Source organism: Chenopodium album, chromosome 14 (assembly GCF_948465745.1).
Source record: "Chenopodium album chromosome 14, dcCheAlbu1.1, whole genome shotgun sequence".
Classification (NCBI taxonomy): Eukaryota; Viridiplantae; Streptophyta; class Magnoliopsida; order Caryophyllales; family Amaranthaceae; genus Chenopodium; species Chenopodium album.
This window is the reverse complement of record NC_137847.1, coordinates 2,759,746-2,787,500: the sequence shown is the minus strand read 5'-3', so window position 1 is coordinate 2,787,500 and position 27,755 is coordinate 2,759,746. Positions and strand designations below refer to the sequence as shown.

At 34.6% G+C, this 27,755-nt stretch overlaps 4 protein-coding genes, 1 long non-coding RNA gene and 1 pseudogene across 5 annotated transcripts; 2 read left to right on the top strand and 4 right to left on the bottom strand.

Moving 5' to 3' along the window:
* Window positions 1-367: 367 nt before the first annotated feature.
* On the bottom strand, window positions 368-3,153 carry LOC145579714 (3-hydroxyisobutyryl-CoA hydrolase-like protein 3, mitochondrial; annotated as a pseudogene).
* A 668-nt stretch (window positions 3,154-3,821) lies between these two features.
* On the bottom strand, window positions 3,822-6,898 carry LOC145579712 (3-hydroxyisobutyryl-CoA hydrolase-like protein 3, mitochondrial). Its single transcript, XM_081636949.1, has 10 exons — window positions 6,765-6,898; window positions 6,266-6,375; window positions 6,080-6,132; window positions 5,613-5,747; window positions 5,423-5,519; window positions 5,127-5,256; window positions 4,777-4,955; window positions 4,527-4,654; window positions 4,331-4,432; window positions 3,822-3,947 (listed from the first exon to the last, which is right to left on the bottom strand). Exons 1-10 carry the CDS (start codon window positions 6,872-6,874, stop codon window positions 3,822-3,824), a joined length of 1,170 nt encoding a protein of 389 aa, XP_081493075.1. The 5' UTR covers window positions 6,875-6,898.
* Window positions 6,899-10,891: 3,993 nt separating this feature from the next.
* Window positions 10,892-11,777, top strand: LOC145579844 (uncharacterized). Its single transcript, XR_014099231.1, has 2 exons — window positions 10,892-11,199; window positions 11,445-11,777. It is a non-coding gene; the product is annotated as an uncharacterized LOC145579844 (long non-coding RNA).
* Window positions 11,762-16,462, bottom strand: LOC145579843 (protein PGR-like). Its single transcript, XM_081637131.1, has 5 exons — window positions 15,396-16,462; window positions 15,159-15,272; window positions 13,913-14,135; window positions 13,145-13,393; window positions 11,762-12,276 (listed from the first exon to the last, which is right to left on the bottom strand). Exons 1-5 carry the CDS (start codon window positions 15,560-15,562, stop codon window positions 12,145-12,147), a joined length of 885 nt encoding a protein of 294 aa, XP_081493257.1. The 5' UTR covers window positions 15,563-16,462; the 3' UTR covers window positions 11,762-12,144.
* Window positions 16,463-17,049: 587 nt separating this feature from the next.
* Window positions 17,050-20,754, bottom strand: LOC145578553 (uncharacterized). The gene is made up of 6 exons (XM_081635853.1): window positions 20,342-20,754; window positions 19,857-20,024; window positions 18,770-19,004; window positions 18,211-18,399; window positions 17,724-17,989; window positions 17,050-17,431 (listed from the first exon to the last, which is right to left on the bottom strand). The coding sequence occupies exons 1-6, from the start codon at window positions 20,615-20,617 to the stop codon at window positions 17,252-17,254; spliced, it is 1,314 nt and encodes a 437-aa protein (XP_081491979.1). The 5' UTR covers window positions 20,618-20,754; the 3' UTR covers window positions 17,050-17,251.
* Window positions 20,755-22,941: 2,187 nt separating this feature from the next.
* On the top strand, window positions 22,942-27,249 carry LOC145578552 (putative small nuclear ribonucleoprotein F). The gene is made up of 6 exons (XM_081635852.1): window positions 22,942-23,060; window positions 23,258-23,320; window positions 25,043-25,130; window positions 25,393-25,430; window positions 25,578-25,642; window positions 26,960-27,249. Exons 2-6 carry the CDS (start codon window positions 23,315-23,317, stop codon window positions 27,027-27,029), a joined length of 267 nt encoding a protein of 88 aa, XP_081491978.1. The 5' UTR covers window positions 22,942-23,060; window positions 23,258-23,314; the 3' UTR covers window positions 27,030-27,249.
* Window positions 27,250-27,755: the final 506 nt, after the last annotated feature.

Sequence of the window (27,755 nt, the reverse complement as noted above, 5' to 3'; positions counted from 1 at the left end):
TGGTGGAGTTTGGATCGTTTTTATTTGAGAGAAGTATGATAAGGCGTGACATGACCTGTCGCGACAATAGCTAAAAGAGTTGCATCTCCCTTTGTTAGTTCATCATAAAACAATATTTTGCTGATGATTATGACTCTTTGAATAGGATTGTTTTGAGTTCATTCCTTAGTTTATACAATTAGGAAGATATACATATACATGATAACTTGAAAACCTTTATTTAAGGGGGGTTGTATACTTGTATGATGAAATTGTTATGAATAAATTTCAAAATGTTGATTATTATTAGCTTCTATGCCTGAAAAAGATTTCACAATTTCATTTGTAATCCTAATATTATTATAGGATATTTGGATACATATTTAGCTCAAATTTTGGCTAAAAGAGAAATCCCCTTAGAGCTCTTAAACCTCAATTCTGGAATGTTAGGCTCAAAAATAGCCTCAACCTCCTGCATGTCAACTTCTTTGACACTAGACGGCGTCCACTTTGGATTCTGCAAGCAGCCATGTAAATTCATCAACAAATAAGAAATTAAAGGCAAGTCGAATCAACAAACAAGAACATGACGAGACCCATTGTAGGATCTATGACTACTGCAAACCCTTGATAATGTTGTACATAACAGTTTTGTGCAACAGGGTACATAATTCAACTGGAAATTAGACAGACCTGATCCTTGTCAACCAAAAGAGCACGAACACCTTCAACGACATCTTTTCTTAGTGAAGCTCTAATAACAATTCTATACTCCAGTTTCATTACTCCACTCACCTAGATTTCAAGCAGTACATTAGAAAAAGAAATAAATTAAAATTGGCAGAAAGGAAGAAAATGAGAAGATTCTGACTCACACTAGACAGATGAGCATCATTATTTTTGACAGCTGATGCAACTTTAGCATAATATCTGTGAGTTAAGCAAAGAGAGAAAGGAGCCCCTCTGCCGAGCCCTTTCAAGGCCTCCTTGGCCCACCCAGCCACTGCTGATGTCGTCAGAACTCTGCTGATGTTTTTTCAATTCCTCAAATATATATCACTTACTGACTTGTTCGCGTTGAAGGTAGAAGCAATATAGGGCAAAAGCAACTTCAGTTGTGGCTCTGAATGTGGCTGGATGCTGTAATTTGACAGCATAGCTGCAACATCCTGGTAAGGATCCCCTGAACTGTCCAAAATCGGCTTATTAAAATTGTAATGCAGGCATAATATGTTCCTAAGATCAGGCTAGCTTACCCACTGACCTGTCTCCTGGACTGTTAGCAGCTATGTACGAAAACCCTACATCAGGAAACAAACCAATACTATTTTCTGGCATAGCTATAAGAGTCCTCTGTTACAATTATATTAGGGAAAGATCAGAATGTATTCTGCAATAACGGCTTCAGAGAAATTACTACTAAAGACTTAACAAATTATAGCAGCACCTCAGTCACAATGCGGTATTGGCCATGCGCAGATAAGCCATTACCCAAACCCATTGAATTCCAGGTATATACTTCACATCACCACCTAAAGATCAAATTACAATTACAAATGGAACCATCAGATGTTAATAAGATATTAAACACTTTAATTTTGTATCAAAAGAGTAAGATACTAGTGTAAAATAAAGTTGGATTTTAGTTTACATGATAAATTACCAGCACAAAATGAACTACTACTCTCTACTAAAACACATTTCACGTTTGGGTCCACCTCTCATTCATCAAGTAAGCTTTTCAACTTAATGTCCATATCTGCACCAAACTAATTAACTAAATTAAAAAAAAAAAAAGAGTTAATGGGATCAATAAATAAATAAAATATCCCTCCATATATTATACTTTATGAAAGTTGGGCATGAATGAGGTTGTACATGCCCATATGTCATGTCATCATGCCTCGTACTCAAAACATCTAAGGAAAAATCGTGATTATTGGACTCTTGGTCTATTTTAAACAACGCCTACACAAGGCCCTTTAATAATTTCTAGATTTTTCAATTGTTGGTTTATTAAAAATGAGCGGGCCGTAACTCAGCTCACCTATTGGGCTCATGCTGAATTTTGAAAATAATGCTCACACATGATCCACCATCCCATGTTGAGCTCATGATTATGGATTTGGGCAAAATTAGCTTATTTGACCAACATTAACTTATTGACTATTAAATAAGCTAATTTAAGGTGTTTGGTGGGAACCTTATTTAAAGAGCTTATTCCACTAAATAAGCTCTTTTTGAAACAGGAACTTTTTTAATTAGCTTATTCATTAATATATGGTGAAATGACACTTATACCCCCATTTAATTTAAAATCCTATCTAAACTACCTATCCCACAATTAGCTTATTGGTCATTTCACATACTCAAACAACTTTAAGCTATCAACTATTTACCAAACACTTTTAAACAATCAACTAATAAAATAAGCTAGTCAAATTAGTTAATACAATCAGCTAGTCAAAATCAGCTTCAACTTTCAGCTTTAAGCTATTCACCAAAAACGACCATAGCAAACTACACATCAATTAATTACTAGTAAATGAAATACAGTACTAATGTATGATGATTTTAAAAACAATCCTTAAGTTCAAAGCCTAGGGATGTACATCTAGTACAAGTGTACAACACAGGTTCTACATTATTAGTACACTGTATATTGGCAATGATGTGCGTCACTCACCCTTAATCCATACATACTCCTTCTATCCCTCAAAGAACTAAGTTACTCTATACAAAGTAAATACGTAGTATATGATAAAAGGTTAACATTAAGTAAAACTCAAATTGAAAAGCAATTAGTAACTAATTTAACTTCTATCAATAATATATCATCTAACTAGATGGTAAACAATTCAAAAAAAAAAAAAAAAAAAAAAAAAGGAAAATAAAGTTGACCTAAAGTCATGGCGTTGAGAGCTCTAGGACGATCAAGAGTAATAACAGCGACGCCGTTAGAGTGAACGTTTCCCTTAACGAACTCAAAAGCAGCAGAAACGGAAGCCATTATTATGAAGCTAATTTGCAAAGGAAAGATATATAGCTAGAAAACTAATGAGATTATTGCTTTAACTTGAAATCGAGATCGAAAAAAACATTAAGAAATGTGTTAAGAGTTTATATTTGTGAGTGAAATCTGCTGGGACTGTGTACGCTAGCATACATGTGCATGGATGTGCTATAAACAAAGACTTCAAAACACTTTCTTTAAAAATTACTTAATAACGTAATCAACTTCTAATGAGTTGGTAATTATACCATTAATTATACTATTAGTGCGTGTATCATGAAAGTGAAAGCAACAATTATGGTAATCAACTTCTAATGGGCTGACCATATATACATAATTTAAACCTGTATAAATTTATAAAGAAATATATTGAGTGAAAGTGAGGGATAGCTCAAATGGTTAGAGCTTCCTCCTGGTTCCAGGAGATCCTGGGATCGATTCTCATCTGCCCTTGTGGCTCTCTAACACCAAAAAATTATATCGTTATTTATACTATCATGAATGCTACAATTATTGTTAATCTATATTTTTATTAGGCAAATTGCTTACTCTGTATTCGTTTTAAATAAATGCAAATTGATATATTTTTTTTAAGGTATTCCCTTCCTAAAATTTGTTCTAGATTGTTGAGGTTTCTAGTGAACAGATAACATATCAATTTTATTCTTATAAATAACATATGAAAAGATGACCAAAACCATATACTAGTAATTAGGATCACAGTTACAAACTGTTGATTGAACACTGTTATATAATTAGCTTCTGTGCCAGAAATAAGATTTTACAATCTCATTTGCAGTCCTATACAAAATTTGGCTCAAATTTTGGATCAAAGAGAAATCCCCTTAGAGCTCTTAAACCTTAATTCTGGAATGTTAGGCTCAAATGGCTCAAACATAGCCTCAACTTCCTGCATATCAACTTCCTTGACACTAGACGGCGTCCACTTTGGATTCTGCTAGCAGCCATGTAAATTCAACAACAAAGGCCACAACTGTTAGAATAGATCAATGCAAGAATTTATTGACAAAGCATATTGACAAACAAGAACACGCGACACTCTTGCAGGATACTCGAAGTGCTACTAAACATTTAAGGCATTCCAACAGAAAAATGATGCCAGCACAAAGGATTCTTGGTAATGTTGTTGCAGATAACTAGTTGTAAATTTAAATGGAGCATAATTTAATTATGTTTTGTGCAGCACAAAACAATAGAGCATAATTTAAATAGAGCATTTTAAATGGAAAATTACAGCATAATTTAAATGTTTTGTACATAGAAGTTTTGTGCAGCACAGAACAATAGAACATGATTTAAATGAGAAATTAGACAGACCTGATCCTTGTCGATCAAAAGAGCACGAACACCTTCAACAGTATCTTTTCTTGGTGAAGTTCTAATAACAATTCTATATTCCAGTTTCACAACTCCTCTCAGCTAGATTCCAAAAGCAGGACATAAGAATAAAAAATGCAAACAAATTTAGCATATTATATGTATGTTCAGCAAAAATTAGAAGCTTCTGACTCACATTAGACAGATGAACATCATTATTTCTGACTGCGGATGCAACTTTAGCATAATATCTGTGTGTTAAGCAAAGAGATAATGGAGCTCCTCTACCAAGCCCTTCCAAGGCCTCCTTGGCCCATCCAGCCACTGAACAAAACCACGGTTGTATGTAAGAGTGTGATCGAAAAGGCATGACTAACAAATTTAAAAGGATCCACTATGAACATTGACCTCTAGAGATCACTACAGAAAACAGAATTGTAGCTTACCTAAGTCATCAGAACTCTGCTGATGCCTTTTCAATTCCTCAATTATTTCACTTACTGACTTGTTCGCGTTGAAGGCAGAAGCAATATAGGGCAAAAGTAGCTTCAGTTGTGGTTCATGAAGTGGCTTGATGCTGTAATTTGACAGTGTAGCTGCAACATCCTGGTAAGGATCCTCTGAGCTGTCAAAAATCGGCTTGTTAAAGATTGTATGGCAGACATAATAATGCAGCAACATTTGAGAGATGATAGTGACAATAATGCAATAACTTAAGTCCATTCTTATAATTTCATCACTTGCCCGAAAAGCATATACAGCACCTAAGCTGGATGAATATAAAGGATGTACATACAAAGCTGATGCCAACAAAGAGTCCTTAAGAGAACCAAGGTTTCTTGATGGCACATAGTGCGTCCCCAGTCCAACGTACAAGGCATCAGCCGGATTAGATATTCTTTTACCAGTCATACCAAGATAAGCACCTGTAGGATGAAAAAAAAAAAAATAAGTGTAACACGGAAACAGATTATTATGTCATGTTTACTTTCCAACATGCACATTGTGCTTAAGTTATGATAGCTAGGCCATTTTGAGAAACATCAAACGTGGTCTTCTCATCATATGGTCCTAACAGACAGGCTAGCTTACCCACTGATCCTTCTCCTGGACTGTATGCAGCAATGTACGAAAACCCTACATCAGGGAAGTAACCAATACTATTTTCTGGCATAGCTATAAGAGTCCTCTGTTACAATTATACTGTGAAAGATCAGAACATTGTAATCTGCAATAATGACTTCAGAAGAATTAGTAAAGACTCAACATATTATAACAGCACCTCTGTGACAACGCGGTAATGGCCATGGCATGATAAGCCAATACCCTCACCCATAGTTATGCCATCCATGAAGCTGATGTACGGTTTTTTGTACTCAGATATCTTACATATCAATGCGTACTCTGCTGTGAATCCCTACCAATAATTTCAAAACAGCAAGAAAATAAATACACAATGAAAAAATTCGCAGTGGAGCTCAACTACAAGCATCAATACACACACTTCAGGTAAAATTTCTACATAAAAAATCCTCGGGTTTTAAAAACCACTCTATAATTACTCAGTATTACATGTATATGTTTGTAAACACAAATTTTAAATCTATATTTTGCATTTGTGTCTTTCGCACCTATATTTTGCAGATATAAAATTTGTGTTTACAATGTTTAATTCTAGTATTACTTGTATATGTTTAATTTCTACGCCTTAACAATAACACAACATAAAACAAACAGTAAAACACAAACCTCAATCAAAGCTGATAAATCTTGAGTTTCAGTCATACACTTCACATCACCGCCTAAATATATATCAACTAGCTAAGTAGACTTCAGGACATAATCCAATGGAAATTAAACAATTCAGATGCTAATATAAAATAAGAAAACAAGATACAAATTGAAGTTGGATTGAGTTTAACATGAATCAATTACCAGCACAGAATGAACGAGGCGAACTACTGCTTTCTACTAGAACACATTTTACTTTCGGGTTCTCTTCCCATTCATCTAGTATGCTTTTGAATTTATTGTCCAAGCTGTACAAAATTAAACTAACAAAGAGTTAGTGGACGCGATAGCCAAAATCAAAAGTAACAAGCCTTCAGCGTGTTTTCTGTACGGCTAACCACCCGTGTGACCACTTATAAAAAAAAAACATATTAACTCCTATTAACACTGACAGATTAACCCTATTATACTGTCAGATTAAACTTTATAATACTAACCGAGTAACCCCAGAATGGTTAGCCACATATAAAAGTTTGTGATAATCAATACGTACTCCCTCTGTCCCCCAAAGAACTTAAGTAGTCCATATAAAATATGATAATGATGTGATTAATCGCGCTTAATTATATATCAAGTATCATTAATCATTTTTCTATAATAATTAGAGGAAAACATAGGAATATAAAGGGAAACTTGACATGAAGTCATGGCGTTAAGAGCTTTAGGACGATCAAGAGTAATAACAGCGACAACATTCGAGTAAATGTTTCCTTTGACAAACTCATCATCATCATCAGCAGCAGCGGAAGCCATGATCAAGAAGCTTCAACGATGAAGAATATTCTAATAAAGGAGTTAATTATTGATTAACTTGAAGAAAAAAAAAATATTAAGAATTATTGTGTTAATTGTACCGGTGTATGTCAACATGTGCATTACTGATTAATGTGCTATAAAAAAGGACATTGTTGCTAATAAAAAAGACTTAAAATATAAAATAATATTCTACTCCATATAAAATTATTGGCTTTATGAATTTATTCGATCACCTTTTTTATTGAACACTTCAGCTCATGTAAAGCTAAGCATGTAACTCTAGTACTAAGGTGGAAGAGACGAGAAGGTCCAGAACTAAATTAGTATTCCCTCCGTTTTCACAATATTTGAGATGTTGGACTTTATTTATTATTTATGTATTAGTTTTGATCATAATTGCTGTTAGATAGATATTAATATAAAGTTTCATAATATAATTCTTAAAATAATTCTCATTAATATTTAATGATATATAAATAAAGTCAAACTAGTGTATTGATATGTGTATAAAGTGACTAATATTTTGAAATAGATTAGAGGGAGTACTACAAATTTTTCACGTTTTTCCTATTGGATGCATTTCATGCATAGCCCTAAAAAAATGTAAATTTAGTACACAATCAAGTGTATTGATGCACGTACAACATACTCGGAATACCCATTCTATGGTTATACGGGTAAATATTTTTGAACAGATTAATGAACTTGTACTATAAAGATCGATATCCAAATTTTTTTTTAAAAAAAAATAGCTCTATTTGATTAACTAATACTAAGGGTATGTTCTATTCAGATTATTTTCACTTCAATTTAGTTTAGTTTTTAATTTCCTTCTCTCATAAAATATTCAGTTCAGTTTAGTTCACCTCCAATAAGTTCAGTTAATTTAACTCGATTCAGTCAATCAAAACAGACCCTAAAACAAAATATTAACTAATACTAAAACAAAATATTGTTGATATCATCTATTCATCTGCCTCCATATTATCCTATGTGATGAAAAATTTCCCACCAATTTAATTTGTGATATCATAAATCTTTATTTTATTTTATTTTTAATTTTTTATCTACACTTTATACTTATTACTTGGACTTTGGATAACGCCAATTTTTTTTTGTTATCTACATTCTATACATATTACTTGGACTTGGATAATGCCAATATAATTTGTTTGTTGAATATGTTCAACTCATGGTTAATGTCAATCATTGTTTAATTTCACCTTTTGTTCAGATTTTATTAATATGCATCCTTATATCGTTTTCTTTCGACTATTTCAATTATTAATTGTAATTTGTAAATAATGTAGTTCATATATATTTTTAGCTGTAAATTATTTTAATATCTAATTCTAAACTTTATATACAATGTAATGAAGTAGAAGATAAATTATAAGAAAGATTAATTCTAAAGTATCACTTACATGCGAATACAAGGATCAATCGCCCTCGATCATAGCCTTTAATCATCAAAGCTAGCCTCTCGAATTTCTTAGGTCAAAGTTCGAGTTTCTTGACTTTCATCTAACGTCAAGTAATCATAGTGTTTACGTTACTTAATATTGTAATCAAATTATAATTAAATATTGAAAAATATAAATTTTAAAAAAAATATATAATCAAGTCCATTACAATTTTGGTTCCATTGAATAGCAGCAATTAAAAAAAATGTCACCAACCAAGAATCAATCCAATTTTGAGTTGATTTTTATAACATTAATTAGTAATTATACTATTAATGTATCATGAAAGCAACAATTATTACTAATCTGCTGTATATTCAAGGCAAATTGATAATTTTTAAGGTATTATTAACTTCCTCAAATTTGTCCTATATCTTTGGGTATGACTAAGCTACGCTATTGATTAGGTTTCTAATGAATATATATACTTGTTTAACATATCAATTTCATTCATTTCCAGGAAGACCAAAACCATATTTTTTGTAATATATATTAGTCTACTTTCAAAATGAATTTGTGAGATTTTATTAATTATAATCTAGTTAGAAAAATAATCATATAATGGAGAAGAATACCAACTATTACGTATATGACAGATCATATCACATTGGATTAATTAATTTTGAGTTATTCATTTTCTACTACTACATAAACTAAGTGATCAAAGTACAATTTATCACAAAAAATCCCAAACAAATATCAAGTATGAACCCAAATGAGGCACCCCCTTCTCAAATTGAGACACTCGAGCCCTCATCTCAAACTGAGGCACCCCCTTCGTCTAAAGACGAAGAACCTCCATCTAAAGATGAGGCACCCCCTTTGTCTAAAGACGACGAAACCCCATCTAAAGATGAACATGAAGCACCCCCTTTGTCTAAAGACGGCGAAACCCCATCTACAGACAAGCCACCCATATCTCATCAAATGTCATACACTGATCATATTATGTCACGCCGTGAAGAAAAAGGAGTTGCCTATGCAGCGTACGTGTTTTCTTTTTTACTTTCGTTAATATTGTTTCTATTAAGTTTATATTGTGATGTTCAAATTTCACACTAGATCATTAACTTTTACACGAAAATTAGTTGATATTAAGCTTATTAACAAGATTATTTTAATCATTTATTTGTCCTGTTTTTCTGAATGCAGTTTATTTGCACTGTGCTGCTGCTTTTGCTGCTATGGAGCCTGTGAATGTTGCCTCAGTATCTTCTGTTGTTGCTGTTAAACAGAAACTCGAAACTATGTACTTCCTCCGTTTATATTTACCTTGAACATCCTAATAACACACGTAGTTTAAGGTGGGAAATATTTAGAGAACGTTAACATAAACAAATCAACTAAAATAACTTAAACACCGGTAAAGGGAGAAAAATAGGATTGTTAGAGTATAATTTATGTTGAGTTGTTTGTTTACCTTTTCTAATTAAATCTCTTATTTGAACTACGTGTCAAAATATGTTTCAAGAATAAATGTAAACGGAGGAAGTATGTGTATAAACTGAATTGTATATCAAACTACTCAAAGTCAAAGGATTTGTATGTATTTGGATCAAGATTGGTTTGTATTATATTTATGCCATATTTGTATTCATCATCAAAAGAATTGTATTTTTCAAAGTTCATCTATGTAATTATGTAAATGGGTGGGTGTTTTTGACAAGTACTACAAAATCAAGTGATTCAAGTTTCCTAAATTTCTGAGATCAATGTTTGAGGCTTATCTCTTTAATTAAAAAAAAAAAAAACAAATTAACAATTACACTATAATTAAGTTTTTATACTTTAATATTTTGATGCAAATTGCCAAATTTTAATTACTACATACCACCAAAGGCACAAATGTTTCATCTGACTTTGACTCTGGGTATGATCCTAATACATTTGATGAGGTGTCTAATAAATAACATAACATATTAAAAAAAATATTCCACACATTTTCACTTTTTTTTTTTTTATATATATATAAATACACCAAGGATTTTACATGTTCTACCCTTTTTTTTCAATTCATTTACTATTCATTGGATTAAACTAAAAAAAAAAAAAAAAACTTTGACCATCTATTTCTGCTTATATACAAAACTAAAACTATCACCGAGGATCTTATTAAAATCGTTTTCAATAATTGGTATCTAAATATCAAATTTTCATACTTTACAGTTTACACTTATACGTAATTAATGATATAGTTGATCAAACATTTGTGATGGAGACCACATAATATACAAGTGAGTAGTATAAAGTAGAAAGGAGGAAGTAAATTGTACAGCCACAATATAGCCTTTATAGCAATCTTATAAACTTATCTATACTCATAATAAACAATAGTCTACAAGATTGACAATTAATCATAGTGTAGAAACAGGTAAAACCGATGAAAGCCCTTACAATCGGGTTTGATGAAAAGAAGAGAAGAGAGGTCACTATCCAAAACCAAAACCATATTTGTAAATTACAGTACTCCAGTCCAAAAAAATAATTGTGTGGTTTAATATAATTTGTGGAGAAATTTCTCTTCCACTACAACCAACTACCTCGCAATCAATCGCATTGAATCGATTAATGAGAAAATACAAGTATGTTATCCATATCTCGCACATGTGAATGATTTAATTGGTTGGTATCACGTGTGACAAGAACAAGAATTGTCAAAATATGAAGCTAACACTCTAATCTTCTTCTACATAAACCAAGTTAATCATAAATAGTATAACCAGAAAACATAAATCAATCACTAAATTTCGAAGAGTAGAGAGTAAAAATGTACTCAGATCAGCCACCTCCAGCTCAAGAAATAACATACGTAGATCATGTTAAGAGACGCCATGAAGAGAGAGGATGCATCTATGCAACGTTTGTTTTCCTTTCCTTTAAATATTCATTATCATTCTTTTTCTTTTGTTTGTTTCGTCGAGATTTTTTCTTATTTACAAAAATCATATAGAGTTTAATCAAGATTTTACTTAATGGACTTGTTTAATTCTTCAATCACTTGAAAATTTTGAGTAGATTATTATTGGGTGTGTATGTAGATGTTTCAATGTTAACAACTAAATCCAGTTTAAGTAAGCCTCTTTTTTCTGCTATTTTGAATGCAGTTGTTTTGCGTTATGCTGCTGCTTCTGCTGTTACGAAACCTGTGAATGCTGCTTTGATATCCTCTGCTGTTGCTGTTAAGCACGAGCCTTAGTTTCAGAAGAAACTATCTATACTATTGTATAGTACTGCTTTATGTGGATGAATTTGTATTTGGATTGTGCTGGGTTTGTATCATATTTATGTCGAGTTTAGCTTCTAGCTGTCTCTTTGAATTCATAAAGTTCTGTATTATTTCAGTAAGAAGTTCATGTAATACTAGTACGACTGTAATTGATTGGGTTTTTTTAATTTGTAATGTACTTTATACAAAGTAAGAGAGATTCAAGATTGAATTCTTTGCCATATCTAATAACATCAGTTTCCAACAAATTTTTCTACATATGAACTATTTCTTACAGACAACTTCAGTCGTTTCAGTCTTCCAGATAGTAAGAACAGAAGACCAACGAAAGAAATGTACATGTGAACTTATTTCAAAAAGTTTAAAAATGAAAAGACTAAGAACTACAATATTCAGTCTACAAAACCAGTGAAGTCTTCATGATTTCATCATCATCAAGCTTGTTATTGAATTCATGTTGGGGTGTACAGAGCAACTCAGCATCTTATAGCAGAGAATAGGCTATCAAAATTTGAAGGTAGTATAGCTGAATCTTGGAAATTGACATTACTCAAAAAGCATCCTCTATTTTTACGGTCTCAGAATATGTACACACAGGCAACAGAAGTCAGCAGGGTGGTGAGCAGTACTGAGACAAGATTGACAGCATTGTTGTCGAGGATATCAACACCTGATATGCGCTTGACAGTTGGTCCAGGTTTTCCAACAACCTTCAATTGGCAATTTTAAATTCATTAGTAATTATCAGCAGTATCATCAAGCAAGCTGGCAAATGCAAAGTGATAAATTTTAATATTGTGAGAATGTGAGAGATTTCAGTTTCACACAGGAAATGTTCAAAGTGAACTACTTCCACGGATAAAACTGCAAGCTGAAGCAGATGTGTAAATGTGATCGCAATACTGTTTAAAATGTCAGTACGTAGAAAAATAACTATGACAAGAAGCATGGCCAATTATTCCACAAGCATGACAGTACGTAGAAAAAAAAGTAGCATTGAGATTTGGAAAGCTTAGAAAGAATAAAAATTCCAAGACTTCCTGAGCACTTTCATTCTACATGCATATACATATAAGCATCACAGTTACTCTTTGTAGTCCGCAAAAATATCTGAATCGAAACCTTTGAGGCAAGGCAGTCCAATGTGTACAGGCCACACCACCTTAGGAGGGTGCTCGTCAATTTTATGAAAAATCAAAGATAGTTAAAAAGAGAAGCAGCAACAAAAAAGTATGACAGAAGTGTGCAGAAAAGATCTAGATACATGTGCGGAACAAGATCTATGAATTCTATGAAGAGCAAAAGTGATAGAATACATTAAAAGCAATAAGAGACGGATATTGTAGAAAAATCTTCAAGCATATGTTGATTAAAACATGTACTACAAAAGCAAAAACTAATGTTTGTGTACGCATACATAGGCTCTCAATGGAATATATGAAGAGAATCTAACATGACTTGAAATGTTGTACATTTAACACAGGTCATTTCCTCGTTTTATATGAATATGTATGTTTGAATCTGGAATAATCAGCACAATCAGACACCTGGACTGTCGGAAATTATTTCAAAATTTACCTTATTACGAACAGTACAAAATCCGCTGAATTGCAGTGTAGCACCCAATAAAGAATCTAACAAACTTCCAAACAGTCCAGCAAGTGTTGCAAGGGGTATAACCAGAAGTTGTTTCAAAGCCACATCAGAAGGACAGTTGATAGTAAAATATCCAAACACAGTGAAAGAAAGTCCAATCACAGCGCCTCCAGCTGCAGCTGCCAGGAGCCCTGTTCTTGTAACACCACCATTTGTACCCTTGCGAACTACCTGATAGGCATGGAAAAACAAAAAATCAGAATAAGCAATCTATTCTCAAGTACATTATAATCAACTTTCATTGATCTGCTGAATGACTCAGATAACAAAACGCCAGATGTTAGATAATATGTGGGAGTCAATAACCATGCATACACACATTAGAGTATCAGACACATGTATACCATTAACTGCGAACAACTAATGCTCAAATGTACCCCAGGCATAGATGTGAATCATGTGACACATCATGCGTGCTGCAGCACCCCCGGCATGCTTAAATCTATTGTCTACATTTCTAATGTATCTTCAAACCTCCAATATATAACAATATAATATAATCAACTAAAGAAAAGTATCAGAAATGCATTGATTCTAAAGAGTATCTGCAGGAAAAAAAAAATGGCATCATCAATTCATCACCCTATGTCACACTGACACTGACACTTGACAATTCATGTTAGAATATTAATATGCTTAAATTCATAAAACCATGAGTATCTATGTAAATCCAAGTAGCATAATTGTCACCTTTAAGGTTGTGATTAATCGAGGCTGTGCATTACTAAGTACACCGATTTCTGAAGACCAAGTATCTCCATTGCAACAACAGTAGTGACCAATTATGCCCCCCAATAGTGCTGTGATAAGAGTAGATTCTCTAGTATCCAAACACTTGTCTTCCAATCCTACCAACTTCCAGATCGTCACAACCAAAGCAGTAGAAATGGCACTGTTAAAAAGCACCTGTATCCTGCAAATTGGCAAAGCATAAGGTGCAGTATGAAGTTGAAAAAAAAAATCACCAAAACAACGAAGAGTTCAAGCTTTCAGAACTTATGATAACTACTCATTGCTTGCTTATTTACAATTCACAAACCTATACATTTTAACCTGGGAGAAAATTCTGTATTCAAAATTCTGTACCCAGCTAGAATCCAATCATAACCACAAAACTTTGGAAGTAGTCCAAGAACATTTCTCAATCCTTCCTATCCAAGATGAAGCACTCTATTACGCCTCAAAGTAATTTATATTCCCAGAAAAATCAATCCAAAGTTAATATGAGAAACAAGTTTTCGATATCAATGTCAAAACAAGATCAAGCCTGAAATGTCCGATGGCTTAGTATTCTTTAGAGCCCAGTGGATTAGAAAGACACTAGGTCAAAACAAAGAATACAAGGATCAATTACTCACACCGAAGACCTAAGGCGAGATTCTTGATAATGATTATGAACCATAAAAATTTCAATTACTACCTAATATACTGCAAAAATCCCTACTCCAATAAATTCAAGTTACACTTGTTTAGACCTCTATATCAAGCACTTCAAATTAAGTTCTGCTCCTATGCCTGAATATACTACAAACCCAAACTTACATGTATCATCCTACTAAACTCTCTTATTTTTTTTAGTAATGAAGACCATTAATAAGTTGTTCACTTGATTTTCTCTTTCCTATTTCATCACCTTTCTCCTTCCGCTCTCATATCTACCACCTTTCTCCATTCCTTCTATTGATACAACCGCGTTTTGCACGGTCACAAGACTAGTAATCCTCCGTAAATTAGCCGAGTTTGACACTTCATTTTCTTTACATTTCATTTGAAAAACTGATTTCATGAACCATAAATTTCTGTCGTCAAATAATTTCAGTAATCTAGAATAGCAAAACGGTCAAAGATGATCATAACAAACAGCATAATAATACATGCAAAATCATAAACAGTACTAACAAGCAATTAAAATTAGAGAAGAAGCAAAATGTAATACCAGTTCCTTTGACCGCCTTCCTTGTAATCAGCTTCAGATTTACGTTTCTTATCAGCTCCTACTTTGGTCAACTTAGATGAAGTAAAGAAAAACACTAGCAACAAAACTCCAGCCCTAGAAAATCAATTTCACCAAAATTAATCATAATCACAAACAAATTTCAACAAAATCGAAGTCAATCAAATACAAATTTCCAGAAAAAAAAATGATTGAGAAGTTTGAAAAGTGAGATTGAACCTGTAATTAGTAGCGAGATGAATGAAGACGACGAAGAATCCGCAGAAAGCTCCAGAAAGATCGAGAGATTTCTTCCTGTAAGATCGAATTGCGATAATTGCCGCCATTAATGCTGCGACTAGAGGTTGAATCAAAGCTCTCTCCATTTTTACGGATGATTCGAACATTGAATTGATTTTTCTCTGTTGTTGTTCTTGTTGTTTTTTGATTTTTGATTTTTTTTTTTTTTGGGAAATTCTCAATGGTAGCTATAAACTTTTGCACACTCTCAATGGTAACAAAATATTTCACAAATTCTCCCAAATAGCATTATTATTTATTAGTTTCTCTATTATGACATTTTTTTTATAATTAGTAACTATTTAGCTTAATTAAACAATAATTAACAGTTAATTAACAATCTTGTAAAAAAAAATTATCAAAAAAAAAAAATGTACAGACCCCTCTTTGTCAGCCACCCCACGTCGCCGCTAACCCAACAGAACCCACCATCACCTTCGATATTCATACAGCTGTACTCGCCTGAACCTCCCACCCTTTCCTTCATTTTCCTTTCCCCTTTCCTCTGCTGAATTGATTCCTCATTAGCCTAGAAATTTTTATTTCAGATTTTAAGGGTTTTTGATTTTTCCCCAATTGACAATCTTCATCAGGTGCAATTGGTGGTGGTGGATTCTGGTGGACAATCCGCGGCGTGGGTGGGTTCGTAGGGGTTTAGGCGATCTTTTCTGGTGGTGGACTTTGGTGGCTATTCGGCGGCATGGGGTGGGTTCGCAGGTCCGTTTAGGCGAGCTTGGTGGAGGGTTCGCAAGGTTCTTTGAGGCGAGCTTGGTGGTGATGGATTCTGGTGGCTAGTCGCAGCATGGGGGTGGGTTCGGAGGGGTTTAGGCGAGCTTGGTGGTGATGGGTTCCAGTGGATAGTCGGTGGTGTGGGGTGGCTGGTGAAGAGTATTGCACAACTTTTTTAATTATTTTTTTAAAAATCATATAATTAAGCTAATTAGTTACTTAATGTAAAAATATTGTCAATTCAGAGAAACTAATAAAAAATAATGCTATTTGAGAGAATTAGCCAAATATTTTGTTACCAATGAGAATGTGCAAAAGTAAATAGCTACCATTGAGAATTTCCCTTTTTTTTTTTAGGGGAAATTTGTGAGAAAATGAAGTAAGCTACAGGTTATATAGTTGAAAGATTAGTACATTGTGAGGAGGAGTGGTTGAGGTCGAAGCCGTCATACTGGAAATTGTTAGTGCTTGAAAAGAATGAACACACTCCAATTAGGCAACGTCAGCACGTGTATGGATTTGAACATGTGCCCAGCTGGCATGAAATAGACCTAATCTGGCTTAACCCTGGACAAGCCCGGTAAGGTAAAGAGAGGCAAAATTAGGCATAAGTTTGCTTAATTTTTACACTACTCCATAATCTCAAAGTAATAAGATGAATTCCAATCGAGTAAAATAATTTCAAATTCCTTCCCACTTTATTCAAGTAATAGCTCTCCAAAAGTTAAGGTTGTCTAGTTTGACTCTTAGCTCCATTATTAGGCAATATTCAATTGTTCCCTGTTCAAAATGATCCTTTTCATCCTCACATAGTTTTATCAAAATTCAACAGGTATTTTAAAAAATTTGAAGACATTTGATATTAAAAAAAATATATATCTATTGATAAAAAGGGTTACATAGTTTGATAGTTATTGGCTGTAGATTTCACCCCAGGATAGTTACAACCTTTTTAAGGGAAAACCAGAAAAGAACTCAAAAACAGACTTTGTAAGAGACTAAGAGTTGCTGTATGGAGTATAAACTAACACGGGAAGAAAAGAAAAGATCAGAGAGAGACAGCATCATCAACCTCTCCCTCTCCCTCTTCCCCTACCCTTTCCTCTACCCCTACCCCTGCCCCCTCCTCTCCCTCTTCCCCTCCCTCTTGAACCAGACATTCCTTGATCTCCACTTTCGTCTTTTTCAAAACTGAACATGCTCAACCTTATATCTTCTGCCTTGCTTCTCTGAGGACCCCGCTGCTCCTGAAGGGGAAACAAGGAACATTACTGATTGAATACAAAAGCCCTAAAACTTCATGTTTGAGAAATACTGGACAGTATAACTTCAAATTTTGACTATCTTATAGGGTTCGACAAATTGAACTCAGACAAGGAAGAAAAGGATGAGAGAAGAAAATAAAATCATACAGTAGATCAAATGATGCATATAGCCATATATCAGAGACAGTTTTCACTATCTTGAAGACCTCTAAAGTCACCCAAAAATGCTTTTTTTTTTTTTTTGAATTATTTGAAAAGAGTAATGGGTACTCACCTGTTCTTCCAAATTAAACTGGTTTTGAAGTTGTCGAGCAAGAGCCTCGTCATGACTGAGATCAAGTGGTTCTTTCCTAGCTGCTGGATTTCCCTCAGCTTTTCTCCTTTCCCACTCTTCTAGAGTGAAAACCTGTTTCTCTTCTTCATACCCCCTTCCCTTGTACCTTGAACCTCTATGTCTTTCATTGCCATGGTTTGGATTATTCAATTTTTGCAGGAGTTTTTGTGCAGCTGCTTGATTCTGAATAGGGATGTATTCAGTCACTGGCAGGCAAGAAAATACCAACTCACTCAGCCAGTTTTATTGAGATAATAAAGTCAATATCATCATAGTAACCAATCTATTCTCAGTGAACTTAAAGTAATATGTAGAGCACAAGAAAAAGGAAAGAAAAAAAATTGGGATATGAAACTATGAACAACATGTGGTTCTATGAACACGCACAGAATGAATTAATACGAAGTAAAATCAAAAGAAGCTGGACCTTCTTTTGGTCTAGTATCAGAGCTCGTTGGCTTTTCTTCAGCTCTCTGGGAAATTGAACCAGTTTTCAGATTACCATCTGCGTCATCAGCTATAGCATTAGGGGCTTGCTTTTGATCCACCTGCCGGACATCAGTTTCTCTGGAAGACTTGGCAACAGTAGCTCTGGTGTTCCTGGAAGCTGATGCCGCTGTGCCAATGCAATATGTATATTAAACACAAAAGGAATATATTTTTCACAAAAGGAGAAGTCACATAAAGAGTTGTTCCTTGCAACAATACTTTTTCTTTTATTTATTTTATTGGATAAGACGCTTACAGCAATAATTGATCCATGTAAAAAGTCAAATGTATTCCACAACACAGGCTCTGTTTCACTTGATAGAATTTAGTCCTAAACTCAGAACCCAAGCCCTAACCATGGTGGCAGTCAGCAGCATCAAGGCCTTCTCTGTTTTATGCATTTATAATTACTGCTTGACAAACGTCATGCAGATTGCAAGCACCTCAACAATATCTTCCTATTCTCAATTAACAAAATAGCAAGATGAGAAGTATACCAGTACGAGCAAAACCAAGTTTAGGCCCTCCAATCTTCAATTTCTCAAATGGTGGGGGACCACCAGCATCACCTTCTTGACCTAGCCTCAGAGAGGAGCGGGCAAAACCTGAATACTTCAGGTTCATCTGCCACTCTTCATACAATGATTCCACAACTCCTCCTAGTACAGTAATCACATCCGGAGTAAGGCACACGATACCATAGTGTACCACCACTTTCTTTTCAAAACGGACCTGACAATAAGCAACGACTTGCGTTCATTAACGTTAACCAGTGATAAAAGAAATTAAGATAAGCCCCATAACCACCAAACAATGCGCCATACCATAGCCCATTACCAATAACAGCCACACAAATGAAGAGCACAGTCGAGTTGTTTTCAATGTCATTTCTTGGATGACAGCATCTAATCACATTCAATTTCAACATAAATTGATCAATTTCTTCTTTACACATCATTCCATATGATAACACTTAAAGTCTTTGAATTCCAACTATACCAAGACATGCCTTTTCTTCCTTAAGGCTCATCTCTGTTTTAGGATGATGAACAGATATCTGCATGTCTAACCTATGATTGCTGATGTTAATTCTACTATCTCCTTTATTGTTCTCTAGCAACATGAATTTCCAATGAAGCAACATTCCAACATACAAAGCTTACAGCCATGTATTACGCATAATCAAAACTAGAGGCACTATCTATTTCTAACAAAGTTAGAGGAGCCACTACTGGCAATTTTCAATAACTTTGGATAACAATGTACTGAATCAAACGTCAAAATATACTGTTCTTCTCCTATTTGTCACCGACCAATATGTCCATCAACTTTTTCTTTCAATCGAGGGTTTTCACAAGCAGCTACGCCTATGCCAAGATAATTATTCAATACAAATCTCCACACATGTTACAAAACCAACAAATATTCTATGAAGTAACAATGTAGAGTGGATATTAAAGACTGAACTATTGCTCATTCAAAAATTCTTCCAAATTGAGAGATGTCACAAACATAGGCCAATCACTAAACCAAAACAAATGCAAACCGATTCATTAGCATCGATTAATCATAGGAGAGAGAAACCTTGGTTCCAGGGACAGTGTTTTCGGACAATGCCGGAATAGGAGAATACTCCACAGCAGTAACTTCAGATTGTCCATCAGTCAAAATCAACTTCAGAAGCCTCCGGTCACTCGAACCCTTATAACCAAGCACCTCACTGCTCCTACTTATATCCTTCACTGAAGCTATCTACAAAACCCAAAACCTAAACACAATCAACAAAAGCAAATTATAAAGAAATTCTTCAGGAAAAAAAAAAAAAAAACAGCTTGGGATACTTTTCAAGGCTTAAGAAGCTAATAACCAACGAAAACGGTTAACGCTAGACTAAAACTTGGAAGAACCCAAGAAACTTGGGGAAGAAATACTTGAAAAACAATTGAAGATACTAACACAATTAATTAATATCCAAATTCCCCAAAAGGATTAAATTGAATTGTTTCGAACTTTAAATACAAACCCTAGAAATTGGGGTAATTAAGGATATTGAGAGAGAGAAAAATTGCCTGAAGAACTTTAGGAGGTTGAATAAACTGAGACGCCTTGCGAGGGAGAGAAGAATCAGGTAATGAGTTGCCTCCAATGGAACGTAAATCAACATTACAGAGCTCGGATTCCAAGGAATTGACGGAGAAAGAATCACCGTTGATGGCGGAATGAACGGTGATGATTGCTCGGACTTGATCAAGGTTGAGGTCATTGAAACACCAACCTCTGGTAGTTAGGGTTTTCAGCAGGTTTTCTGTTGATGAAGATGGTGATGATGAAGACGACGACGCCATTGAAATCGATTTTCCAGAAATTAGAAGTTTCTACTCAGAAACCGGAAATTTCAATTTTTGTGTGTTTTTGGTAGGTTGTTTTTGAAGAAAGGTTGGGCTTTACTCTTTTGCGGTATTGCATTGGACTGTTGTGAACTTGTGAATTTGTGACATGTTAAGAAGCACCGGATCGGACCGATCTGTGAGAAGTTTCAGTCTAATATGAGTAGAAAATCTTTTCAAAAAATAAATATACAATCGAGTTTAAAAAAAAAAATAGACAAGAGCATACAATATGTACATGAATTATGTTAAGGAGCATTATCTTAGACTTTAAGTTTTTAACTAACAATAAGCTCATTTAACGAGGAGGTCACCTCACTCAATTAGGTTGATTGACAAATATTATAAATCAGCCTCTTTTGTGAGCCACCTTTGCAATATAATATATTTTTTTTAAAAAAAACACTTAGATCTAGCATCACAATTCATAGTGACGAACCACCACCATCTCCGTCATTCCTCTGTCATCTCGCCGGTCATCGGTCATCATCACGTCCCTCTTCTTCTTCTCTTCTTCCTCCTTCCTCAACAACCACTCCAAGCGGTAACAAAAAGACACCCTATTAGCAAAAAGGTGTAAAATTAGGGTCACATCAACCCCGTATGGGATAGCATCTTCTTCGAATCTTCGTGGAAGCAGTTTTAATCACCTTAGGTGTTGATAGCGTTGCTGTGATGCACTGATGGAGGAGGAAGAAGGGAGGAAGAAAGTGCAGTGAGCTGTATTGGAGGAGGAAGAAGTGAGGAATAAAGGGGAGAAAGTACAAACTTGTCCCAAATAAATAAGTGAAATGTCTTATATGCCCCCATTTTACCAAATTGGTAAATTAGGTTGATGAACATGTATTTCCTCCTTAACGAGTTCATTTGCAAAAAAATAATAATAATAAAATGTACTTTGTATTGAGTACTAATTTGTAAATCGTGGAATATTAGTTAGCTTAGTTGACTAAAGTTGGAAATACGGAGTAGTAGAATTTAAGCCCTGTTCAGTTCACCTTATTTCCACTTATTTCAAGATTAATAAGTTTAGGTAAGTTCGGGTAAGAGTTAATAAGTTCAGATAAGATAAGTTCGGGTAAGAGTTAATAAGTTCAGATAAGATAAGTTCAGGAAAAATAAATTCAGATAAGTTGTGAAAAGGGTTGATCAGGGATATCAAAGTTTAATTTATAACTAAAATAAGTTCTAATAAGGGCTAAGAAGTTCAGATAACTAAAAATCAGGTGAATAGAACGCACCCTTAGAATTGCGATCAAATCTCGTCAACAATGTAATTAATATGTATTTGATAACATAAAGACTATGTTAAGTTGGTTTGTATCGTTATAGGTTGAATTTTGAATTATGTATACCTAATAGTATAGTTGATCGATATTCAACAATTTACTTTATCTGTCCCTAAATCCCTAATAGCATAAAGACTTTGCTAAATTCTCTAGCATATCATTTTTAATTAAGGCTATGGGGGAGGCAACACGAGCCAAGCCAACGTCATCTTAAGACACAACAATGAAGGATGGAAATTAAAATTTTGCTATTTCCCCTTTATTCTAAAACCAGATGGCGTTAAGGTATGATTTATGAGTATGGAAACTAAAAGTTTCTTAAACAAACACTATGTATGAGTTTATCCGTTATACACTATTTTATATCTAAGTTACTTAAACCAAACTTTTCTTAAGATGTTTAAAAAAAATAACTTCGTACAAAATTTGTCTAAATGAATCCTTTATGAGTTTTGAACCTAAGTTATCAGTCCAATATTCCAAAATAATCAATTCAATTTTGAGTCTTGGATTTTAATTTTCTGGTCTTTGAATTTGAAAGTTGATGATTTAATTATTTACTCTCTTCGTTTCATATTAGTTGCAACCTTGGAATATTTTATATGTCACAAATAATACTAAACCTGATCTAAGCAAGCCCAACCTGATCCACCCCTAGGCATATTTTTCTGATCGGCGGGTTCGGGAATGGGATTTTATGAAACTTCAGTTATTTTTTTGGCCTGACCCGAAAAGCCCGCATGGCTCGATTAGTTTAGAACATAACTTTTGGTCTAAAGCTTGACCCGCCCCGCCCAAAGAATGGGCCAATTTCTTCAACCTCGGCCCAATCCGAATCCAGCCCAAACCAGCCAGGAATTACCTCTAAACTACGGACTTGTTAGCTTATTTTCAGTTCATTTCAGCTCTAATTAGTTCAGTTCAGCTCCAATCAGTTTACTTTTGTAAATCAAAATAGGCCCTACGAGTACTTTCTTCAATTTACAATACTAGACCTATTTCATGGTGTGCTGCCTCGCTGCACCCCTTTACCTCTCTTTACTCCACTAAAGCGTACTCTCCATTGAAGTCGGCTCTTGAGCTTTCTCTCCTCCATTAAAGCAGCTTCTGAAGTAACATGTTTTATTAAATCATCGAATATCAATTTCACAATCTAGTGTTCATCGTTAATTTAATTGTCAATATACTCAATTTAGGGTTCTTCTGAGGAGGATTATTGAACTATTGGTCGTAATTACTTGAAGAATTTAACCATTTTTTCGAGTTTACTTTTAAAATTGAGTTAACTTTGGTTGCTAATGTGTTGCAGGCTTTGGTTGAACCCTTTTTCCCAGAATTGTAGGACACTCTTGACTGTGAAGCTAAAATGGCGGTAAGAACTTATTTTGTTTTGTCAAATTTCTGATATCTCTGTGTAATTAATATGAATGCGTCTTCTTTAATGTCTGCTTGTTGTAGTAAATGTGAGAGTCTAATGCTTTAGATGGATTGATTGATCAAAATTAATCAACAAAATTTGACTAGTGTTTCTATGTCCCTGTTGAGAATCATGAGACGAAACCGTTTTCGCAATGCTTTTGCTCATAGTGTGGCCATGTCGGGATGAATTGATAAAAAAACCTATTCTAGTGGCAATTTTATTACAGTACTTAATATTATGTTGGCTACTTGGTCATTGTGATTAGTACTCTTAACATATTTGGGTTACATTATTTGTTTGCGATGTAATATTTTCCTTATAGTATAACAAACCAAGTTAGGTGATGTGGTTTGCTTAACTTCGTCTTCTTTAACTTAATGAGTTGAATGATACATTAAGTTGTTCTTCAACCTCTTTTTGGTTGGTATGAGTTGAAGGGTGAATTGCATATGAGATTTTGAGATGTTTATGAATTTTTCTGGTTCTACAAGTCCTTGTAGATTTGTACGTCAGTTAATCCATATCAATCCTCCTAATGTGGAGTAATATTTTAGCATAACTTATCCAAACAAGAAAGTATCTGAATTTTCATTTTGGCTTTTTATAGCCATTCATTTAGCGTCGTACCCATTAGGTTCTATACAATTAGTGCTACAAAAGTTTTTCATATATGTGGTAAATCAAAAAGTTCCACATTTATGTGGTAAATCATTTTTCATGATTGATGTTGGTAAGTAATGAATTTGTGAATATTCAACAACACTAATGAAGACAAAGGATTCACGACACCCTGGGATGCCAAGTTGGTGATATAAACAATCATCTCTTGCAGTTTTTCACTACCAATATATTCTGAAATAGCCACATAGTTGAACCTCATAACTTTATAAACCTATTGGTAGGCTTGTTTATGGTTCCAAAGAATCCAAACCAACTTAAAATGACCAAGGGGGACACCCCACACATTCACTTCAATCTTTCTTTTTTGAATTTGGCTCGAAAGCGTGGATTATAAGCCTTCAATTTTAGATCTTTTTCACCTTTTTTCGGGTCCGTAAAGGAAAGAGGTCGGGGTGCTTTCCATCGATCCCACAACACCAAGGAGTCCATTTGGATTGGTGGAACCTTTCGATTTACCTTTAAATTGTTAATTTAGCCATTTACAATTTATGCCTTCCATCATTAATTTAAGGCCACCATGGGACTTTTTATGACCGACTGGTGGTATTTGTGGTTCCAAACAACATTATATGACATCGGGATGCATTCCTTACAATCTCAAGGATATTTAGCACCGGATCCTAAAATCTCCGAAATTGGTTCAATTTCATATTTTCATGTATTATAGACTTTTCCAAACAATATAGTATCTGAAGCATTATTTTGCCTTATCTTGTTATCTATTTACCAGCATGAAAAATGATTTACCACATATATGAGGAATTTTGTAGCATTGAATCATTGATTGTCTGGAGCCTAATGATCTGAAAATGCAGTTCAGACTTTTTGTTCAGCTCACTAATGGGGAAAGAGGGTAATGAGTTATATTGGGAGTTAGTGGTTTAGTTTTAGTTGCTAGAGTGTTAGATTTTCCACCAAATCGTTGTACGTTTCATCTTCTTATTACCATGATTTTCTAAAATATTTCTTTAATAATCATGGTTACTATTGCAGACTGTTCCAGTAAATCCTAAACCTTTCTTGAACAATCTAACTGGAAAACCTGTCATTGTGAAGCTGAAGTGGGGAATGGAGTACAAAGGTAATTCTCTTGTGACCAGGAAATCTAATTTTCACGTCATGAATTTCTGCCCTTATTTCTCTTTAGTTTCACGACTGTTTTCTCGAGCTTACCTTTGTTTTCATTTTTGCTGGCAAGTCCAGTGACTATGAATAGGTTTTCTGAAAATAAGAAAAGGAAAGAAGGGATTGCCATTCTTTTTCATTATTATTTGGGTGCAATAGGTTTTTTAATTGGCTATGAGGAAATAAATGTGACAATGCTTTTCGTATGACCTCTGCAGGTTATCTTGTGTCAGTTGATGGTTACATGAATCTACAGGTAATTTCTAGAAGCCATTTTTGTTTGATTGCATTTCAATAATTCAATGACACTTCTTCTGAATTAGTGGATGCTATTCTTTCTGTTCTATTGTTGTATTTCATAGCTGCTTGCCTGATCGTTCCACTGTTAATGACTTGCCTGCAGCTGGCAAACACAGAAGAGTATATTGAAGGCCAGAAGACTGGAGATCTTGGAGAGATCCTCATCAGGTAATGAAAGTTCTCTTTACATTTTTACTTTTATAAAAAATTTTAAATTTCTCAGTGAAGGTCTAGAGTATTGCACCTCTGAACTTGTGCTTGGCCCCCCAACTTTGTTTCTTAGAATACGCACAAATTTTTGTGTGACTGATTGCACCTATTTTTATTGGTGCAACCAGCTGGTCTTGGCCTCTTGGGTTGACTTGTTATATAATTGGGAAAAGGCTTACATATGTTGAGAGTCATGAGGGTGACTTTCTATAATGAATTGGGATGAGTATTTGATTATTAAGGGGGGCAAGGAGGGGAGGGGTTAAGGACTTGTTATATGTTTCATGTATGTTAAAGCAAGCATGCAATTTTATAAAACCAAAATTAGGTGCAAGTAGTCAAGGGCATACCCTTGAGGAGGAACAACGGATCAAGGGGTGCTCATCTAGCTATCTTAGAGCATCTAACCACTCCTTTTCAGCATTACACTATTTACTAGTTGAGACAATATTATCACAGATTACGTCAGCACAATAAACCTTTTGCTTCCACAGAGATGTATTTTTAGCATGCCAAAGATTTTAGACCACACTAACCATATCTTTCCTCATACACTTGCTTCTCTTTTGCCTTGAGCTTCTATAAGTTTCCCTCCACAAACAATCCAACGTAGCTCCGTTTCTGTATGGAACTTGAATCCAATTACAGATAAGTTCAAGAACCTGGGATCTGTAGCAGTAGCTAAAGAAAAGTAGGTCAATAATCTTAGGCGACCTTTTCAGTTTTTCACACAGCAACAGAGGTTATCAGGACAAACTCCAATTCTGTGTAGTTCATCCTTTGTTATTAGTCTACCAATCTTAACAAACAGTCAGATGAAATTCCCAAAAGCAATAGAATAGACATGGTTTGAGTTCTTCAGTCCAAATGTTGTTACCATAGGCTCTTTTGAAGCTCTCTTTCATACAGCAAATTTTCTTCCCAGTCCAACTGACATTAACTGTGGATCTATCTTCCCACCAACTAATGACTTTAAAGAAACATGTCCATTTCCCCTCAGAAAACATCAGCTTTCTAATTGACCTACCAGACATACTTGGCAATTGCTGCTTTATTCCAAGCCTGGCAATCCTCAACTGGCCCAACGGGCCCCAACCCCTCTGAGAATTTAGGTAGACAAATAAAGTCTTAAACTTCCACATCTGTTAATACTTGGTGAATGGTGATCTAATCTTTCAAGTGAACTTATTGCTTGAGTCTTTGTTTGGATTTCATATCTGGCCCAAACTCTCAAATCTAATGCTACTCTTTTTGGGGGGGTTATTTTTCCCATAGGTGCAACAATGTCCTGTACCTTCGCGGTGTTCCTGAGGATGAGGAGATAGAGGATGCTGACCGAGACTGAAACAGACTTATATATCCCAATTCCCATGATACAAGTTTGCCGTTGTTATATGGAAAATCACTGCTGATATATTGCTGCCAGCTCATGGAAGGCAGATATATATGGTGTAGAAACTACTGACCGAGACTGATTTGATGCACCTTATGTAAAAGAATCGCTTGATATGCACAACAAAAATTTCTTATTATGATGGGTTCAAAATTTTGCTTTTGGGATGTTATATTTATTGTCTAGAAGTTGTTCATTTACCATTTCAGTTTAAGGTTTTCTGGGAGCTTGTTGAACATTTATTTCCAACAAGAGAGTGCAAATCTGCTATTGGCCAGGGTGTTTCAGGCATCCCTTCTTAGAAACAAAATCAAGTGGCATGTTGCAGTGCCAAAAGACGCTAGAGGAGGCACAGAACAAATTTCACCATCATCTTGTTTTATAACTATCATGAGTCGCCACCTCCCCAGCCCCATCCTCCCTCGCCTTTCCCTATGCCAGTACATGCCTAGGCGCAACTACTTCCATTGCTGCAACCCTGACTACTGTGAACATCAGTCCACAGCATTTTTGTAGAGCTTTCTTGTCTCTGAAGTTAATCTCGTTATTGGTCATTGGAAGTTATTGGAAGTAATATGATTTGGATTATGGAGATCACTTGTCAATGAATTTACAACGTCTTGGGTTGCGACTTTATATACACTTTGGTTACTACCTCTAAAGTTGGCTGGAGACAGT

Bases quoted from the DNA above. Each gene is read 5' to 3' on its own strand.
- LOC145579712 (XM_081636949.1), bottom strand. From the start codon at position 6,874: ATGGCTTCCGCTGCTGCTGATGATGATGATGAGTTTGTCAAAGGAAAC. The intron at 6,376-6,764 runs TTCATGTCAAGT...TAGTTTAATTTT, and splicing joins AAAGCTCTTAACGCCATGAC to GTACAGCTTGGACAATAAAT. The intron at 6,133-6,265 runs GTAATTGATTCA...ATATATATTTAG, and splicing joins GCCTCGTTCATTCTGTGCTG to GCGGTGATGTGAAGTGTATG.
- LOC145579843 (XM_081637131.1), bottom strand. From the start codon at position 15,562: ATGTTCGAATCATCCGTAAAAATGGAGAGAGCTTTGATTCAACCTCTA. The intron at 14,136-15,158 runs GTATTACATTTT...GCCAATTTGCAG, and splicing joins GAAGGCGGTCAAAGGAACTG to GATACAGGTGCTTTTTAACA. The intron at 13,394-13,912 runs GTGACAATTATG...CATGCCTATCAG, and splicing joins GATTAATCACAACCTTAAAG to GTAGTTCGCAAGGGTACAAA.
- LOC145578553 (XM_081635853.1), bottom strand. From the start codon at position 20,617: ATGGCGTCGTCGTCTTCATCATCACCATCTTCATCAACAGAAAACCTG. The intron at 20,025-20,341 runs GCAATTTTTCTC...TGGGTTTTGTAG, and splicing joins AACCTCCTAAAGTTCTTCAG to ATAGCTTCAGTGAAGGATAT. The intron at 17,990-18,210 runs GTCCAGCTTCTT...CTTGCCTGCCAG, and splicing joins TGATACTAGACCAAAAGAAG to TGACTGAATACATCCCTATT.
- LOC145578552 (XM_081635852.1), top strand. The intron at 25,131-25,392 runs GTAATTCTCTTG...TGACCTCTGCAG, and splicing joins GTGGGGAATGGAGTACAAAG to GTTATCTTGTGTCAGTTGAT. The intron at 25,431-25,577 runs GTAATTTCTAGA...ACTTGCCTGCAG, and splicing joins ATGGTTACATGAATCTACAG to CTGGCAAACACAGAAGAGTA.